General features: G+C 42.5%; 1 protein-coding gene across 1 annotated transcript in view; it reads right to left on the bottom strand.

Annotated features, from left to right (window-relative positions):
• Positions 1-17,926, bottom strand: part of BICC1 (BicC family RNA binding protein 1) — a 108,796-nt gene that overhangs the window by 9,317 nt on the left and 81,553 nt on the right. Inside the window, exons 8-17 of the mRNA XM_083502421.1 lie at positions 15,889-16,140; positions 13,569-13,700; positions 9,882-10,068; positions 9,191-9,349; positions 8,368-8,564; positions 6,150-6,291; positions 4,962-5,118; positions 3,777-3,942; positions 2,995-3,034; positions 1,540-1,694 (exon numbers count right to left, since the gene is read on the bottom strand). Of these exons, the coding sequence (XP_083358547.1) occupies positions 1,540-1,694; positions 2,995-3,034; positions 3,777-3,942; positions 4,962-5,118; positions 6,150-6,291; positions 8,368-8,564; positions 9,191-9,349; positions 9,882-10,068; positions 13,569-13,700; positions 15,889-16,140 (1,587 nt within the window). The remainder of the gene's footprint in view (positions 1-1,539; positions 1,695-2,994; positions 3,035-3,776; positions 3,943-4,961; positions 5,119-6,149; positions 6,292-8,367; positions 8,565-9,190; positions 9,350-9,881; positions 10,069-13,568; positions 13,701-15,888; positions 16,141-17,926) is intronic.

Below are 17,926 nucleotides of genomic sequence, written 5' to 3'. Positions count from 1 at the left end.
AGTGCTTTCTGATACCAATGGAAGTTCTGAAAACAGCCCAGTATAAGCAGGAAAACAAAGGGATCCATGGTTTTTATTTTGCCCACATGTCTCAAGCAAAGCAAAACAATGAGCGGCGGAGTCTCTGAAGAAATAGTTTACAGAGCAAGGAACCCAGGCTGTGGTTTGCTTCTGGGCTACAGCCAAGTGACTCAGAGACAGAAAACATTTTTAGTCTCCTAATAAACTCCTGTGAAAAAGGGAGACAAGTAAAATGGCTGGAAGATAATGTGAAACACACTAGACAAAATTTATCTGCTAAAAGTATATACGAGGAACAGCGTGCGCCAAACCAAACCTGTTCCTAAGGAAAATCCATTTTTATAATTTACATCCTATTCATAAGATGAGAAGACGGTTCACAAAAAAGCCTATATCTCATTTAATGCAATGTTTTGACTTTGCAAAAGAGAAAAGCACAGTTTCTGCCATGGGTGTTTTCCACCTATCAGTTAGACATCTGAACAATAGACTTTCCACCCTGCCACTGTTAACACTGCCACGGGGGAATCCCTCGCACCCCACTCCCCAGAAAATTCAAATGGCAGCAAAACCCATATACATTTGGTGTTGGTAAAGATCTGGCATCATATCTAAAGAGATGCTCCTTTATAAAGTTGAGTGTTTTGCAGTGTTACCACAATGAAAATTTGCTGTAGGAGGAGCACAATGCAGAAGACCTTGAAATGTTGAGCAAGGGAGCTGCATGACTACTCTTGCTTTCTCATTCCTCCTTGTCAACCAAGAGTACCACAGCTCTGCTACCAGGAAGCCACAGTAGATCATGACACTACAATCTCCTCTCCTTCATCTAGAAGCCTCTGCAAAATGATTCCCTTTGGGAATCTGCATTGCACATGCCATGTAATTTAACCTCGTGGCATGAACCATGTCCATGCTGGGATCCAGTTGCCAACAGGCAGAATCTCTCCCCCACCCCCCGGCTTTTTCCACTTTAGATTTCATAGGCCTTGAACCTTCAGTAATTATCTCATGTGTCTTATTGTGAAAGCCACAAAGACAAGTTTTAAGTCCTTGTGAAGCCTGCAATTAGTTGCGGCTGCATTCTAGAAAACAGGCCATTATGATTATTCATTCAAGCTAGAAATGAAAATACTTTTGCTTTGCAGACACTTGTACAAAAAAACACAGGTGATCACCACCGACTACACTGGGGACTCTGCCACAGAGCTACAGCCTTGGATTGATCCCATGTGACTATTTTTACCCTTTTAACATCCACAGGACCACATTTCTCTAGTTCTTTGCTTGATGTACAGACTATGCTGAACCTGTTTTTAAAACTTAATAAAATTAACAGAGACTCCACAAATCAATGAAGAGTTAAACATAGAGAAGTCAAAGAACATGCCGTGTTGCACCTTCTTAAGATCTTGGAGCTTCAAGTTCGCTGCAAATTGGTACATATGTTCAAAGTTCAGGTGAGTGACCCCAGTTTCTTGCACGCATAGTAAAACTCATACTTGCAGTTTTGCATACCTCATAAGTTGTCGACATGGATGGTTTATAAGACACGTGGTTAGCTCTTCTCAATTCCTTGATTGTTTCGGCTGGCATTGATTTGGAGAAGCCAAGCCCGCTCCAGGTGTTTGTCGGTGTCCTCACCTCCGTAACAACTGGCTTCTTTAACATAGCTTAAAGAAAACAAAAGACAGCATACCCATAAGCATGAACCCTGTACGTTTTTGGATTAAAATGGCATCTTTCGGCCAAAACAGGTTGCTCTTAACCTTTGCTTCCCTCCACATATACTAAGATGGTGTGATGACCTCCAATCTTGTAGGGATTTACGATTCTGTATGTGTGAGGAGAAACCATGGAGCTCCAATAACACATAAAAGCTAAGTATCTTAGATATAATAATGTGTGCTGCGGGCATTTGTACATACATGCATGCACATCTCATTCCTTATAGAGAAGTTCTGGCATATATGGCAAAAGAAAGAGGGAGGCTATTTGGAAAAGTCCCAAGCCCTCCATGATGGAACGCTGTGTTGCTAATAATAATAATAATTTATTATTATACCCCGCCCATCTGGCTGGGTTTCCCCAGCCACTCTGGGCGGCTTCCAACCGAATATTAAAAACAATACAGCGTCAGACATTAAAAACTTCCCTAAACAGAGCCACCTTCAGTAGTCTTTTAAAAGTAAAATAGTTGCTTATTGCCTTGACATCTGCTGGGAGGGCGTTCCACAGGGCAGGTGCCACTACTGAGAAGGCTCTCTCCCTGGTTCCCTGTAACCTCACTTCTCACAGCGAGGGAACCGCCAGAAGGCCCTTGGCACTGGACCTCTGTGTCCAGGCTGGATGATGGGGGTGGAGACGCTCCTTCAGATATACAGGACCGAGGCCCACTTGCCAATGACTTCTGTGATCCTTCCACATATATTTTATATGGGTATTAGCCAGATGTGCATAATAATGCATGCACGCAGCACCCATTCCAACTGCGGTCACTTATCCTTAGAAATATGGAAGGCATTGAACCCCAACACTTTCCCCTGTGTTTACAGGATGCGCAGCCGGTTGGCAATCCCCTCTATCCAAGTTGCTGCAAAAGGGGGACGCATGCTAAGCATGATTATACAAGAGGAAATGGTGCAGTAGCAGATGAGGCCTGTGTTTCTTGATAACAAAGTTCCCGATGAAACATGAGTATGTCATCCTTTCCAACCACCTGCCCCAAGACAAGTTTATTGTGGACCAAGAAGTTTCAAGTTTACAGTGTTCTCCCACACTGTAACAGCAGAACCAGAGATTTTATACACAGAGAAGTTTGGATTGCAAAACATGTTGTCTACGATACAGCTTCTCGATTTGAGCAACCAACCCAGCCAAATCTCAGGGCAGCAGGGGAGGGATGCATGAACCCTTTCATTGCTCAGCTACCAAACAGATATATATGCTGCAAGTCACAGTTGTCCCACATACCTTTGGTTGCTAATAGCTTCTTCTGTTCATAGTCAAATGCCTAAAAATGAAACACACAGAAGGCAGCTTAATCACTGCTCTCACTAAATGTCATGCCAGTACTCTGCTCTCCAAGCCACAAAGATTTTGATCACGGTCCATAAGTTTGTCTAGGGGGAACACTAAGCACTGAACAACAATGTGCCAGCAAGTCCAATTAACATTTGATATACTTAAAACTTTCACTTAAAACCAGCTAATTAGGGCTGTAAATAGCTTTGTAGTTATTCCTAAACCTTCACCCAATCTACTATTTTCAAACACAGCCTCTTTTTCCAAGGTATTCGGAGTTTGGTTCTCTGAACTAAAAATTGCTTCTTCGCCATGTGATTACTGCTGCAGGAGCACTGAAAAACGTCTGCATGCCGAGTTTTGGTTTGGTCACCAAGTTCCATCACCAAGTTACCACAGTGTGAGCTCCAACCCCCTTGGGGTAGATTGGCTGCCTGCTTTTTCCTGCCATATTCATAATGGGACATCCTTTTGCAATTATGGACCAGGCATATGTGGACTGGGACAGGCAGAATCCTTCTTAGGGTGGAATTTTAATTGTGTGCATTTTAAGAAGGCTCTCTCTCTCTCTCTCTCTCTCACACACACACACACACACACACAGAGAGAGAGAGAGAGAGAGAGAGTGTGTGTGTTATAAGGGCTGAAGGAGCCAGAGTAATTGGAGTCCAGATCTGGCCACTTCCTGGTTTTCACCACAATTTGGGCTTAAGCTACCACATGCTCAGTACCTGCATATTCACATATGACGACTGTGGGGCAAGACGCGCTCTTTCAGAATTCTGCTGGGCTGCTGCCGCCCTCTCAGCTGCTCGTTCACTTCCAGGAGCCTTTTTATCAGCCACTGGGTTCTCTGAACCACTCAGCTCAGAATCTGAAAGCAGCCTCTCTGTGGTGCTGTAAAGATGAGAGGGGTTTCTTTCAGGGAGCAGGATTTGCTTTTAAAGTGCGCAGAGATCTTAACAGCATTTGTTTTGTTCTCAGTTAAAGCAACAGGAAAAGAAAACATTTTTGAAGGACAAGACAGATTAGGTACTCATCTTTAAGCACTGGAATGCAAGTAATAACTTTGTACAGAATTTAAAGCTTGCTTTTTCAGAGGTGACACAGCAAGCAGTCTGCTAATGTTGGCTTTAGCTTCCACGGCCACCAGTATTATTTGCATTAACTTCCCCCAAAAAAACTCAATTCAAAGTGTGAATAAGAGAGTTTGGCTCACTCGTTTCCCAAGAGAGCATCTTTGGAGGTATGTAGATCTAAGAGTGCATGAATATGTTCCCTGTGGCCCATTGTGGCTGCTCACAGACCAAGGATTAGTGGAAAAGGCTATGGGCCAACTTATTGGTGTGTACTGATCTGGTCACATTGCTCCCTACATTTAAGCAAAGCGGGGAATATAACCCACATCCAATTGAGAAGTCGCAACTACATCGCTATGACAATACTAAAAAGCCTGCCTTAAAAGTTACTGAAGAGTTGTCTTGAGCAATGTATGCTGTGAACCCCACACATTTATTTTGGAGAGCTAGTGTGGTGGGTATGAGACTGACCTGTAAATCACAAAATTCCCTGCTGAAATCTCACCACTCACTATGTAGCCTTGCACAAGCCTTGTTTTGTCAGCCCGAGGGAACCTCTACTGCAATAGGGGGACGGTAACACTGAGAGACTCTCTGTTAAGTATTAGCATATAGGTAGCACTTCAATTAAGCAAAAATCATGAGAGTCAAACGTGGGTCATCAAGAGATCACCATGTCCATATGAATTTTGAGAAGCTCTCTTACTTCAGGGCAGGGCCCTAACTCCAGAGTAAGACCGTTATTAATGGCAGAGCTACCAGCCCTTCGCCAGAACATGTAAAATATGTTACTGCCTCCCTGTACTTTATAAAGTCATATTTATGAATGTGACATACTGTAAGTGAGAGTTTTTGGTGCCTTGCAACAGTTCTACTGTTTGCCTTTTTGCACAGGATTGCTTGGAGGAACTCATCATTTGCTTGAGATCACTGGCATTGGCTGAATGTGAAGGACTTCTTGGCATGCCCACCTCCACAAAGGCATCATTGCAACCTATGGAGAACAAAGAGCAGTATATTATGTATCTGTCAGGAATGATTTAAAGCTAGCACAAATCCGGTCACTATAGGAACTGATTCGATAGCCACCAAGACCCTTCTATAGTATTGATTCCACTGAAGCTTTGTGCATTTCAATTTATTATGAAGGATATTTGCAGCTTTCCACAACAACTTACTGAAAAAATAGTTAAACTCAGTCACTATGCGCAGCAGAACTTTGCAATAAAAACACAAAGCATGCTCATATATCATTTGTATAGGGAAAGAATGGTTCACATTTTCTTGGTGCAGAATTTCAGTTACCAAACTTTTCAGCAAAGCACTACAGAGAGACCTATAGCAGCCATATACACATTTGAAGGTGTAATATTAGAAGCTATGTGAACCATACTATACCTCTATCATTCATCATACCATGAAACTAAGAAATAGAACTTTACAGTGCAATATAAAAACCTCGATTTGAGCAGTTTTACTGGTCTGGCTCATATGTAATATAAAAGCATGGTTTGCTGTTTGAAGTGAAAGCTGCCATGAATCTTGAGCTCATACATTCCCTTCTTTCCCATTTTGTTTGAGTTCAGGAAACTGCAGGTTAGAATAAACTGGGGACAGGAGATTTCCTCCCTTTCCAACTAAGGGGAGGGAAAGCATGAAAGCTCAAGGCTCATTTCTATAATGAAGCACGGCTTGTTTTATTCCAAGCCAAGCTACTGACGAACTCATGTGTAAGATGAGTGACAATGGATTTAACGGCAACCCTCAACCAACTATTTGAACTTGAGCATCTCTTCAATATTTAGCATGACGACGACTTGGGAGTCCTGCTGAAACTGGCAGCTCCTTCTTAATTTCTTCCTATCTGCTTAGTCGCTTAGCTTGCCGTTTACTCAGCTGGTGTTTAGAATGATTCATCACCAATTAAAATACAAGCTTATCCCAAATCTCTCAGGAGGAGAGGTAACCTTGCCCATCTGAGAGGATAAGGCAACCTGAGAAAGCACAATGCTTATTTGATTATACCTTCGCCAGCATTTGCCTTGGTGGTCACTTGTTCGGAGGCACTATGACTATTTGTCTGCCTGGATGGATCGCTGTGGTTTGGACCCAATACATTTTCACCGAGTGATGCAGCAGTTAGTGCAGTATATTTCATAGCTGAGGTCTGGAATAGTCGCAAGAATGTTTAGTCATAATCTTAAACTATAAAACATTTGATTGAAAAAGATCCACTGAGACCAACAAAAAAGAGCATTGTATCACTTAAGCATTTACACTAGCAAAAGTCCTTTGATGAATGGCAAGAGGGGTGCCCACACAGAGCAGGGCCTGTCATGAAAGAGATGTCTGGGTGGAGATGAGAAAACCTAATGGCACGTTTCACACAACACAGAAAAGTAACCATAGTTTGAAACAAAACAAAACCCCTGTGGTTTAATGGGAAAAAGCTGTGTGCTACTGCACGCTGCTGAAATCCTGGGTGCTGCACTCCTCCCCTGCTGCTGCCGGGAAACAGGCCATGGTCTGGCTTATCGTGTCATCCAAACTTGGGTCATGGTTTCTTTCCCCCAAACAAACCACAAGCATTAGGCCAGGAACAAACCTTGGCTTCCAATTCATGTTTCGGAGAGAAATAAATGACAAAACCAGGTTCAGATGACACAGCAAGCCAGAGCACGGCTTGATTCCCAGCAAGAGAGGAGCAAAGCACCCGTGATTTTGGCTGCACGCGCTAGAATTCTGTCCATTCACATTAAACCACAGTTTATTTTAACTATGGTTTAAAGTGAAATGCAAACCAGGACAATGTCAGGAACAGGGGATTTGGCTTGCAAGCAATGTCACAAGGAGCAGAACTTTAGCAACTCTCCTAGGAGGTAATGGCAGTACAATATGTACACTCAAGGACACCACTAGAGTCATCCCCTGCTTACCCAGATGCCTTTCCCAGCAAACAGCACACCCACTCTTTCCCCAAGATCAAGCATAGTTTAACTGAATGGAATATTTATGTCTGACCCTAATCCACAGAAGACTTTTGTCATGCCCCACAGAAGCCATCCACTGATGCACCCTTCCAATACTGTGAGTTCAGATTGTCACTGTTGAAAATTTTGTGCCAAAGTGGTTGAACACAAAATTAGGTAAATTGCAGACAGAAAGAAACTCAAATAGGGAAATATTTGAAATATTTACATTTTCCCTACTCAACAATTGCAGGCAAACAAGTCCAGGTTTTAAAACAATGAGCAGCACTAAATCTGAGTTTCAAAAATCAATGTTCAGATTTTGGATGTATTCCCTACAATTCGAGATACTAAAGATGCCAAGTAGGAAGGAAGCTGCAATGGCAAAGTGACACCACTATTATACTCTGCAAAGCTTAAGAAGCCAAACCTTTTTCTTAACACAAAAGCCCCGAAGTTTGCTTGGTTGATTTCTATTGACATTAGTGAGACATTAGCTGGCTTGAACTGATTTCAAATGGGACTTAATACAACCAACTCTGTGGCTGCATCTGGATGCTATTTCAAACTATGGTTTAACAAGTGAAAAAGCCTTGGTCTCATATGCTCCTCCTTCTCTTCTCCTTCAGTACAGTAATGAGGAGATCAGAAGTGTTCATTTTCATTTAAATGCAACTCAGCTTTATGTCCAAATCCTGAAAAACTGTGGCTAGTCTAAACTATTATTTATTGAAACAAGCCAACATCAAACCATGGTTTATGAAGTTGACTGGTTTCAGCAAATCATCCTTATAACTAACCACAGTTTGTCTGGGTTGGTACATGCAACTAAACTGTGTTTAAATAAAAATGAAACCTAAAGCTTCCAACCTCTTCCTGGCAGTTTCACTGTAGGAGAAGAGGGAGCACACAGACCTCCAGACTTACTTTCAGCCTATAAATAGTAAAAAGGTGCCCACCTCAGATTTGTCCCACCTGTACAGAGGGAGATATATAAATTAATGTTTGACCACAATCTCCACATTTACCAGCTTTGTTACAGTTTATAACCATTAGATTGACAAAGTGCCCTAATTAATCAAGGCAGGAGATTTTTTATACTCTGCTTGCTGTTTTAACATAAGATTTTAACATAAGGTTTTTATTGTCTAAATGATAATTTACTTAGATGTATTTTCAATATGCATTGACTGCATGATCCTAAGCATATTTACTTAGTTCAATGGCATACTCTCAACGAAGAATGCTTAGGATTGTAGCCTAAGTCGATTTACCTTTACATGACCATTTAGAGAAGCTGAGCTTTTCTTGTTTTCCGCTTGCATGCCATTGACATGAATATCGACAGGGGTCAAGCCAGGAGGGGGAGATGGCGTGTTCTGGCTATAGTTTGGCACTCCTGACAGAAGAATACTGGTCAAAGTGGCTTGGGCAGTAGATGGCATCATCAGGTGGGGAATAGCAGAGAAGCCTGAAAGAAAATGTAACAACTTCCAGATCAGTAACATTTCTCAATTGCATTCATGCACAAAATCTTAATTAAATAGAGCAGCAATTACGGACAGCCAGGCAATTGCTCCAGTACAGCTTTTGCTTAATTGCCGGCATCTCTCTATGGCACAGTCCTGCTACTTGAAATGTCAATGACTGAACCTGGGACATTCTGCAAAGGAAGTGCTCTATCCTAGGATACTCCACTGTAAAGAAGGTCATTACAACGAAGAGACTTAAACTTGATCACATCACTTTAATGCTATAAACGAGAGCTTTCCAAACTGTGACACGACACGTTAGTGTGTTGCCTGCAGTGTGTAGGTGTGTTGTGCGAATGCTCCCCATGCTCCTCTTGGGGCTGGAAATGGGTTAACTTAACCTCCGGTTTGCTAGCAAAATTGAATTACTGTGTCGTAAAATGATGCATGTCCAAAAAGTGTGTCAACAACATGAAAAGTTGGGAAAGCTCTGCCATAAACCTTTGTGGAACTTGGGAATTCTTCATAATTTGGACCCCATGCTTCTTTCTAAAAACATTTTTTACCGTTCACTATGCAAAAGTTCAAGGTTTTTTTTAAAATCAAACAAATGAGACCTACTAACCTGTAGCACTTGTATTGGCAATTGAAGATGCCCACAATGTTGGGCTGGGCGTGCCTGAACTAGGACTCTGCAAAGGACTAACAGAACTATTGAGAGCATTTAGGAGAGAATTTGGTGTGGTGGACGTGCTGACAGACAAGGCTGTTGGACCAAGGAGGCCTACAAAGTAAAAAAGCAAGACAGGTAACTTACCCCTCACACGCCTGCACAGAATTAATGAAACAATGCTTTAAAAAAATAAATCAAATTCTTCAAATTAATTTTGCTTTAATATCACATTGGAGGACTGACATTTTCAAAGAGGAGTCCACATAAGCCTATACTTCCCATGATAGCTACTTCCCCCTTCAGTGATGCTGGGGCTACCTGGACATGGGGCACTGTACTTCCCTCTCTCTTTAAACTCTAGTGCTGCAAGGTCAACAGCACTCTTTGGAAACTGGTCACCAATGGACTTGTACTTTAATCAGAAATCCCACTGACACCCAGCTCTGTCCTATCCTTGTCTCTTACCCCAGCTGTTCCTTCATTGCCAACAGCATTGCCCCAAAGCTGTTATTTCACATCCCACCCTCAATATCTTCCATTACCCCTCTTCAGTTAAATACATGGTTAAAACACACAGCTTGTCCCACAACCCAACTCATAGTGTGAAGTTTTGGAGTACAGTAAAGTATTGTAGACTTCTTACCGAGTCCAGTAAGTCCTAGCCCAGCTGAGGACAGGATATCCAAACCAGGACATGAGAGGCCAACAGGACACGAGACTGTGGATGGGCTTGTTGCCATGGGGACTCCACTGCTTTCAAGACCCAGGAGACATTTTCGTGCCTCGTACATGTTTAAGGCATTTCGCTCAACACTTTTCACAATTACAGACTGTAAGGAGAAAACATGCAAGCAAGGAAATGCAATAAAATGTTCCAAGGGATTCTGATAACTGGCAACATTTAGAGGAATTTGTTTACAAACCCACTCTCGAGCCAAACTCATCCTCTGGTATTAATAGAAAGACGGCAGTCAGGTCTGCAAAACTTGTAGGGATTACTTAACATTTTGCCTTTTTCTAAAGGAAGAACTATGGAACACAGGGATGGTACAACAAGCCTTGTTTATTTTCTCCCTTACAAGATAAAACACAATTATTTAAATGATGTGTATGTTTTATAATCTTTCAAAATGGGACAAGTGTTTATGTAAAAAATTCATTTCTCCTGCAACTACTTAGAATGACACTAAATAGCTCTGGTATCAAATCTAGGTTTTTATATACAGAGGAAAAGTGAGATCCTGTGAGCCTTAATGGAGTCCACAACTTCCAGCCTCCTCTTTTCTGCCTAATCTTTGATCACAGAGCAAGGTTTGCCAACTACCAAAATGCTGCTTGTACTTGAGCTAAAATCTTCCTTCCATCCATTTTAGGATGGAAACTGTGTATGCTACTGATTATTCTCCCTCTCAAGTTCGTGCCTTTTGAGCCCCTTTATCCTGCACCCACCCCCACTCCCAGCCTCATGAACTCAGGCTGTTTCCCCGCCATATGCTAACAATGTTACATGTGCAATGTGTCAATGTAGTTAATGCAAACCAAGGTTCACTCACAAACCAGAAATTCTGCATAGCCCTGCTCAAAGTTTCCAATTCTGGTCACATAACTTAAGATTGCACATATTGAAAACAATTTATCCTTTGGTACTTCTACTTGTCTCTGAAGGGAGACCTGGAGATCAATTGAAGTAAACAACATATTTTGCCAGTTTGAACTGAATATGTGCATGGTGAATGCAACTGCTACACTACAGGCTCAGATCCTTATTAACTTTGCCATGTCATTACTTCCAGAAGCTCTGGTTAAGGAAAACCAAATTCTGGCCACGTGGTGGGGAGCTCAAGGAATTATTCCATCATTTAATTTTCCAACCCAGACTGCATTGCAATGGCCACTAGTTGCGCAACAGCATTCTTACATCATGTACAATCAGCCTGAAATTTTAGTACAGTGGTGCCTCGCAAGACGAAATTAATCCATTCCGCGAGTCTCTTCGTCTTGCGTTTTTTTTGTCTTGCGAAGCACGGCTATCAGCGGCTTAGTGGCTTTAAGAAAAAGGAAACAAACTCGCAAGAACTCGCAAGACGTTTCGTCTTGTGAAGCAAGCCCATAGGGAAATTCGTCTTGCGGAACGACTCAAAAAACGGAAAACTCTTTCGTCTTGTGCGTTTTTCGTCTTGCAAGGCATTCGTCTTGCGAGGTACCACTGTAAAAAAGGCCCGCTATATAGAGTTTTTACAAACACCTGACAATTCTTCCCTTGCTTGGGTTTCTATATTTGTGTTGCTTATATCTCTAAAACAACATAAGAATGAACTAGAAACCTCATGTTCAGTGTTCGAAACTCCCATTGTTCTAGGCACATTTTGTGACAGGGAATTTCATTAGTGTGAGCTGTTTCTGAGCTCTGGGTGCAGTCCTGTGCCTAAGATTTCAGATTAAAACTGCAGAGTGGAAGGAAAGGGGGACCTTTTTCTGCCTCCCCACTTCCAGTTACTCTCTGAAGACTGGATAAGACACCCTCTTAAGAATATTGGGGGGTGGGGTTAAAAGGAAGGACTAGATCAGGGGTCAGCAAACTTTTTCAACTGGGGGCCAGTCCACTGTCCCTCAGACCTTGTGGGGTACCGGACTATATTTTGAAAACAAACAAAATGAATTCCTATGTCCCACAAATAACCCAGATATGCATTTCAAATAAAAGCACACATTCTACTCATGTAAAAACACGCTGATTCCCGGACCATCGGCAGGCCGGATTTAGAAGGCAATTGGGCCTTTAGTTTGCCTACCCATGGACTAGATCATGTGAAAAATGAACATAATATTTTAGCTGAAATTCATTCATGTTCAGCTTTGTATTCTTGTTATAAAAAAGTACGCCTAGACATTCCATTATTGCGCCCATAACCTAGACTTAAGGTGCCATTTAGCCCCTAGCTTTCATATCTCAGTTTCTAACACTGCTCATGTTCATTGGAAGCCTTTATTATTAAAGCTTTACTGCAGTACCAGGAATATGACAAAGAGGGTTTTCATTGTTCACAAATAACAAACCAAAAATAGAAAGTCTGATAAAGCCAGTTCAAATAAGGTAAAGGTAAAGGGACCCCTGACCATTAGGTCCAGTCGTGGCCGACTCTGGGGCTGCAGTGCTCGTCTTGCTCTATTGGCCGAGGGAGCCAGCGTACAGCTTCCGGGTCATGTGGCCAGCATGACTAAGCCGCTTCTGGCGAACCAGAGCAGTGCACGGAAACGCTGTTTACCTTCCCGCTGGAGAGGTACCTATTTATCTACTTGCACTTTGATGTGCTTTCGAACTGCTAGGTTGGCAGGACCAGGGACCAAGCAACGGGAGCTCACCCCGTCGCGGGGATTCGAACCGCCGACCTTCTGATCGGCAAGTCCTAGGCTTTGTGGTTTAACCCACAGCACCACCTGCATCCCAGTTCAAATAAAGCCAGGTACAAATTAGTTAATAGTATAAGTTAGAATCAAGGTAATAGGATGGCTATTACCCAGTGGTGATTCGAGATGGATATCTGTTTAGTTCTTTCTCCTATTAAATAGTGAAAGAGACATATTTTCTCCTCTTCCCATTATTTCACAAATCTGTATGCAAGAGTTGTGCAGGCCTTGCAACCCGTTTAGCAATTTGTTATACTTATTTCCTGCTTTATATCCAAAGGAGCTTAAGGCAGGGCACATAACCCCACTCCTCATTTTTCCCCCATCCTTAAAACCCTGTGAAATAGGTTAGGCTGAGAGCCAGGGACTTGCCCAAGGTCACTCAGTGAGTTTCAAGGCTGAGTGAAGTCTCAAGTTGTAAGATACTACTGAAAAATATGAACAGGCCTACTGGGGCACATTTTGGGTTCTAAGCCTAGACAACAGAGGTCAATGCCTTGCTTGCCTCTCACCAGAGCCCATCATCACAAGGGCTCTTTGGTGGAGGCATTGCAATAGGTGGGGAACCATGTCCTGCTTAGCTTCTGGTTTCCCAGGTGTCACTGAGTAAGCCCTCTTGCTTGTGCAATCTAGAGCTGGGTCTGAGTATGCATGCACGGTTAAAGGGGATAGAGTTTCCATAACATTCCTGGTTTATTAGAAGCACTGGCTTCTCAGAGCTAAATGCATTAGATTATCTTTTTAAAAGAGTGCAAACTGGCTGCAGAGGTGCTCTGTGAATGCAGGAAATAATTATCAATAAAAAGCAAGTCTTGTTTTCAGATGCTTATACATCCATTGACTGAACAGCTAGTTAGGTTTATTTCTGGGCTGCAGAAGGAAGGCTTGATTTGCCTACAAAAAGGGAATGTTTTCTACCAACCTTGCTTGGCTGCTTTGGCTTTGGCTTAATACTAATGAAGACGTCTAGCTGTTCCATTAGCTGAGTTATAAAGTGTGGTTCCACATCAATTTCTTCCTTCATATCAAACATCAGCACAAGAGGAAGGCAGCCCTGAAAGATTAAACACAAAACCCAATATCAACAGGCAAGCAGAGCATTATCCTATAAGTGCCTACTCAAAAGTAAGTGCCACTGAATTTGGAGGGGCTTACTCCTATGTAAGGAGGTACAGGATTGCAGCATCAGTCCATTTTCACAAGCGATTCTTAAAATTGGTTCACACATTTCCTGCGTTTGCAAATGAATGAAAAAGAAAACACAAGAACCTAAAAACTAAGACATATTTAATTTTGCAATGAAGCTTTCTTATTTAACACTGGAAGCCACTGAGAGAGGGTATTTGGGAAGTAGTGTTGTCACCCAACTATATTTCTTCCTCTCATTAAATGCAGGTGAGATGGCTGGGGTTAAGGAACCACTGTCTGAGATTGGTAATGGACTGGATGATGGCCAGTTTCAGTTAGTAATCTACTTACCATGTTCTACACTAACTAGGAAAGGGTGCATGGAACTCATCTGGCCAGACATTTGCACTGGCTTCTTGTCAATTTCTGGGCTCAATTCAAAATGCTGTTTTTAATGGTTTAATCTGCCCAGTTCTAGGGATCCTCCTCAGAAACCTTTCTTTGCATCTCTGCCCCCAATATCTGAGGTGAGCTGGGGAGACACTTATGTCTGCAGCGGCACTCAGATTCTAGAGCTCCTTTCACTGCAAAAGGCTTGCCTGGAGCTGAGCTGACTGAAGGTATTTTTTATTCACAAAGGCCTTTTAAGGCATCCCATTTTACACTGCTTTAAACCGCCTTTTTGTCCTTTGGATGCTTTGCCTTCTTCTAGCTTGTTGCATTTTTATTATTATTATTATTTTATAAAACCTGAACTGTCTGAAGAAAGATAAATAAAATTAATAAGCATGACATGCTTGTAAAAATCATCCTTGCACTTTATCTGCTCATCATTGTTCACTATATTTAAAAATACGAAAAAACTCTGCTGCTCTTCTGAGCATTAAAAAGGGGCTTTTTAATTTAAGCTTTCTGTCATTCTTACATAGAAACTAATCAGTATCCCTTATGGTGTTCTCTATGAGCATTTCTTAAAAAGCATAGTTCTAGATTAAATTTCTTCCTCCACCTTGAATACTACTAGTTGGATAGTCAACATTAAGAACATATTATAGATAACTTACCATCCCATTATATGTGCACTCCCTTGCAGCATTGAAAGAAAGAATGGCCATGTTAGTTCTTGTCAACTGGATGTGTGTGTTACAAATTTGCTAACTTGAACTCTCACTATTGCTGTTTTAGGCTATGGGAATTCATAGTTCAATTCCCTGTACTTATAATTCTCAAATTCCAAAACCCATAGTTCATGAAATCCAAGTAAACAGTTTTTGGGCTGGAACTCAAATGTCACAGATTTGAGCCACTAACGCTAGAATTTTCCACCAGATCTTTGCAAACCTTTGTGCTGAAGTATTGGCATGTTTAAATTACTTAGAAAACAGACAAACATTGGATTCATGTTAGTAACTCATTGGTTAAATCATGCATAATTTAATTAAAGAGTCCCTTAACCCTATCAAACCGATTATGTTTGTGTACACCTAAAAAGGTAACCTGTGAATGGGACACACTTGTGTTTGGAAACACATACATAAATCATCATGTGCTCAATGCCAAGTTCTCGCTGAGGTGGCAAACCTGGTTTTGGCTCAAATGACTGATTGCTACTCCATGCACAAAAATCCCTCTGCAAGAGGAAACTAGAAGTGAAGTAGGGAGTATTAAGCCCAGGGCTTTTTTCCAGCTCAGTTCTGGCACCTCTCAGGTGGACGCCATTGCCATTGTAAGGGAACAAGGGAGGTGTTCATGGTGAGTTCCAGCAGCTCTTTTTCTAGAAAAACAGCACTGGTTAAACCCAAACCTTGTTTTTAACATTCCAGTTTTTTATATTTTCCTTTTGTATGGAGGAGCATTCAAATCACACAAATCCACATCAGCCTGAAGTGAGACAGTCTAGACACAGATTTACCACTCCAGCGAGAACTGGGAACCCCTGGTTTTGCAGATCTGGAAACAGCAGCTGATCCCTATTGACTGCATAACTGCTGACAAACCTACAGCCTTATTATTCATTTCAGTACCAGTGAATTGTCCTGTGATTGCAGTGTTTTGTTGTTGTTGTTGTTGTTGCTGCTGCTGCTTGACAATTTCCAAAGTTTTAATTTACATACCATGAGGTACTGTCTGGCAAGGCAGACTGACTCAATAGTGCCCTGGAGGTAGACTGTGGATTTCTTCTGTGGGTTACTGGGATCGGGGAAATGGATCTGAGCACCAGTTCTCTGCATTATATGCTTGATGTTGCTGCCGTTCCGACCCATCATAAAGAGATGATGCTGAGCTGCTATATCCAGCTGTGTGCTCACGGGGATTGCAGAAGCCAGGCTACCCGCCAGGTGCTCCAAGAGCGTAGCTGTTCCTTCCTATTTAAAAGAAGTTTGAGAAAAGTTTATATCAGGTTGCTCCCCATATATTCTGCATACAGAAAGGAATGAGACTTATCCCAATTAAAGCAAAGGGATTAATATGCACGCTTGTGTATCCAGTGCTGTAATATATATATTCCATTTTGTTCAATCCATACTAGATTATCTCCTCCCCAACACACAGTCAGTCTCATAAGGCGGCTATATTTTGTGTGAGGATAAATGGGAGTAAATCCTATGAAATACCCTGAACACGGCATTAAGCAAGGGTAGATTACAAGTGCGGTAGAGACAACTTAAAATTCAGGGAGTGGCAATTTGTACTTGACCACAATGGATTGGGTTTCTAAATAAAGTAGCAGCTTCCTTAAAAAGTTCCAATGGTCTGGTATTAAAAATGAATGGAATAGGTGAAAGATGGATCTGCACGACATCTATAGACAGGCACAGGAAATCACTTATGTTGGAATGCATAGCAAATTCTCTAAGAGATCTGTCCTTTTAGTACTCCACAATATTCCAAACTGGATAAATTAGGTGAGCATACCACATGTGGCACGGAGATCATGACTAGCTGCCCGTCACCAGGCCTGCCATGCTTATGTCTGTCATTAGACTCAATGTGTCCACACATGCAATCCAACGTGGCTTTTCCCAAAATGCTACAATTGCTACCTAGCAAGATCAGGACTAAGGACCACAGTCTATGAGGCCTAAGCACATCGGAATGCATGGTCAGTGCACAGAGGTAAACTGTGTCTTTCTGCTAGACGGCAGCTGTCCTCTCAACTCAAACACATATTGATAATAATAATAATAATAATAAATTTTATTTATATCCCGCCCTCCCCAGCCGAAGCCGGGCTCAGGGCGGCTAACAACAATAAAACAGTATAAAAGTATAACATAAACAACACTCTAAAATCATTCATTGTAAAATTAATTAATTCAGGCCACTGGCAACCATTGGGCCAGAGCTCCGCGAAGATTGCCGAGGGAGGGAGTCAGGCTGTGCCCTGGCCAAAGGCCTGGCGGAACAACTCTGTCTTGCAGGCCCTGCGGAAAGATGTCAAGTCCCGCAGGGCCCTGGTCTCTTGTGACAGAGTGTTCCACCAGATCGGAGCCACAGCCGAAAAAGCCCTGGCTCTAGTTGAGGCCAGCCTAACTTCTCTGTGGCCTGGGACCTTCAAGATGTTTTTATTTGAAGACCGTAAGTTTCTCTGTGGGGCATACCAGGAGAGGCGGTCCCGTAGGTACGAGGGTCCTAGGCCGTATAGGGCTTTAAAGGTTAAAACCAGCACCTTAAATCTGATCCTGTACTCCACCGGGAGCCAGTGCAGCTGGTGTAGCACCGGATGAATGTGATCTCGCAGCGAAGACCCCATAAGGAGTCTCGCCGCGGCATTCTGCACCCGCTGGAGTTTCTGGGTCAGTCTCAAGGGCAGCCCCACGTAGAGCGAGTTACAATAATCCAATCTGGAGGTGACCGTCGCATGGGTCACAGTGGCCAGGTCAGGGCGAGAGAGGTAAGGAGCCAACTGCTTAGCTTGGCGGAGATGGAAAAATGCCGCCTTTGTTATAGCTGCAATCTGCGCCTCCATGGAAAGGGAGGCGTCGAAGATTACACCCAAACTCTTAACAGACGGTGCTGGCACTAATTGCGCCCCCGCAAGAGATGGGAGTTGCCCCCCCAATCCCATATCGCCCCGCCCTAGCCACAGGACCTCTGTCTTCGAAGGATTTAGCTTCAACCGGCTCCCACGTAACCATCCAGCCACAGCTT

Source organism: Podarcis liolepis (assembly GCF_965112155.1).
Source record: "Podarcis liolepis genome assembly, chromosome: 5".
Classification (NCBI taxonomy): domain Eukaryota; kingdom Metazoa; phylum Chordata; class Lepidosauria; order Squamata; family Lacertidae; genus Podarcis; species Podarcis liolepis.
Note: the sequence above shows the minus strand (reverse complement) of the source record. Positions and strands in the feature narration are given on the sequence as shown.